Source organism: Solanum pennellii, chromosome 2 (genome assembly GCF_001406875.1).
Source record: "Solanum pennellii chromosome 2, SPENNV200".
NCBI classification, from domain to species: domain Eukaryota; kingdom Viridiplantae; phylum Streptophyta; class Magnoliopsida; order Solanales; family Solanaceae; genus Solanum; species Solanum pennellii.
In genome coordinates, this window is record NC_028638.1 from 48287414 (window position 1) to 48289553 (window position 2140).

Sequence of the window (2140 nt, forward strand, 5' to 3'; positions counted from 1 at the left end):
TTCCATTCATTTATTTAAACAAAAACTTATTTGTTTTAGGAGTACCTCTTTAGATGGGGGTTTGTGAATTGCGGGGATGCCTGGAGTAATAATTTGGCCCCATTTTTTTAAAGACTCAACAGTTTAAAATCCATATTATCCTCTTCCATGCTCCTTCGTTAAAGATGAAGATATTTTTTGAAGCTTCCAATGAATTTCTTCTTAATTAAACAAATTCAACTTCCAATGGTGCTGAAACTATCGTGCCCAGATCTTCCCTGGAGATACTAAAGCATAAACTTCGGGAATTGTTTGGTAAGGAGGAAAATATTTTTTAAAAAATCATGTTTAATTTGTTTAAATAAACATGAGAAAAAATAATTTTCTAAATGAAGAAGAACAAGTCACCTTCAAATTCATTATCTTCTCTCCACCTACTCAATACTATATTAATATTTATAAGCTAATAGTTTAGAATGCACTTACCAAATATTAAAAATAAACAAGAAACTCATTTATTTTTTGGCATCAAACACACCCCTGGAAATAGACTGCACTCCATCCTTTTGTTACAAATATAGTATTTTTCAAGCTCAAAAGTTTTTGGAATGACAACAAATTCAGTTTAAGGATTACCATTGATCTAACTTATGTACATAATCTCAAAGAGAGCACAATCTTGAAATCCCTCTCCCTAAACCCAAAAATAATAATAATAATAATAATAAGATTAGGTATTAATATCAACCAAATCTTGTTTGGAAGCAAAATAATCAAGCAGCACTAGCACCAAGATTCACTATGCTTTCTGGCAAGTCATCTGGTTCAATGAAAAATCCCCTTCTCACAAGTGTTCTTGGAACTGTGACTGTCAAAACACCATCTCTATAACTAGCAGAAATTCCATCCATATCCACCATTCCAGGTAGCCTAAATTTCCTCATAAAGCTCCTTATTGGCTCTGTTGTTTCATTGGCTGCTTCAGTTCTTATTATCAGGTAGCTTGAATCCTCAACTTCCACCTTTATTTCCTCTTTCTTCACACCTGTCAAGACAAAAACATCCAAACTTCAAGAAAATTAATACCCAATACAAAAAAAAAAAAAGGGTGTCCAAAAAAGAGTCTCTTTAACTGTTCTTTTTTATGTGTGTGTGTGTGTTTACCTGGAAGATCAGCAGAGTATATGTGAGATTCAGGGGTCTCTCTCCAGTGAACATAATTCTCAGGAATGAACTGATAGGGAAAGAGGAGAGGAGAGGTGAAAAAAGAATTCCATGTTGAGGGATGGAAAGTTGAGAATTCCATTTTCTTGGAAGAAAGAAGAGGATTTAGGAGGAAAAAATGATGGCTGCAAGGGAGGTGTTTGGTTGTTTTTGGGATGAAAAGAGAGTTGATTTTGTCCTTATATAAGCCTAGCCAAGTTGGTGGCATTGGTCATCTTATTATATACTTTAATACTTTTTATTAAAAAATGATTGGCTTCTCAATTCTTTAAGGGAGAAATGCTATTAAATATCTATCTTGGATAAAGAGAGCTACATGTGAGTTGCTACTTTGGGTATCAAATAGTAAAGTGACAATCCACCCCAATTTAAATGTGATAGTCTACATTTCTGACAATCTTCTTTGCTTTGGAAGCAAAAAATGAAAATACTCATTTCTATATTTAAAGAACTTTTTTACTTTTTGTTAAAGTAACTAATCGAGAATATAATAGATGAAAAATTATCCTTTAAATATAAACAAGTAATTAGGGACAGAAGAAGAGTGAGTACTCAACTAACTAAAATAACAAAATAAATTTACAAGACTATTATTAGGAGGAACAAAATTTAAAGGAAAAAACTTGTCACACTTTACTAAGTTAGGATGCGTATGTCATTACAAAAGTTACGGCCGCCTGATATTTTTATTAATTTCTTAATTGGAAAAGGGTCAAAAATATCCTTGAACTATTTGAAATAGCTCAAATATACCCTTGAACTATATTTCGGCTCAAATATACTCTTCCTCTCAAACTATAGGGTCAAAAATATCCTTCTCATTAACATGATCTGTTTAACGCCACTTGGATGCCATGTGGATACCACATGACATGCCACATAAGCTAAAAGAGTTCCACTCATGCCACCTAGAAAATAAACTTACCCCTAATTTTTC

The 2140-nt window shown here is 32.7% G+C and overlaps 1 protein-coding gene across 1 annotated transcript; it reads right to left on the reverse strand.

Annotated features, from left to right (window-relative positions):
• Positions 1 to 520: 520 nt before the first annotated feature.
• Positions 521 to 1415, reverse strand: LOC107009170 (15.4 kDa class V heat shock protein). Its single transcript, XM_015208449.2, has 2 exons — positions 1144 to 1415; positions 521 to 1024 (listed from the first exon to the last, which is right to left on the reverse strand). Exons 1-2 carry the CDS (start codon positions 1409 to 1411, stop codon positions 753 to 755), a joined length of 540 nt encoding a protein of 179 aa, XP_015063935.2. The 5' UTR covers positions 1412 to 1415; the 3' UTR covers positions 521 to 752.
• Positions 1416 to 2140: the final 725 nt, after the last annotated feature.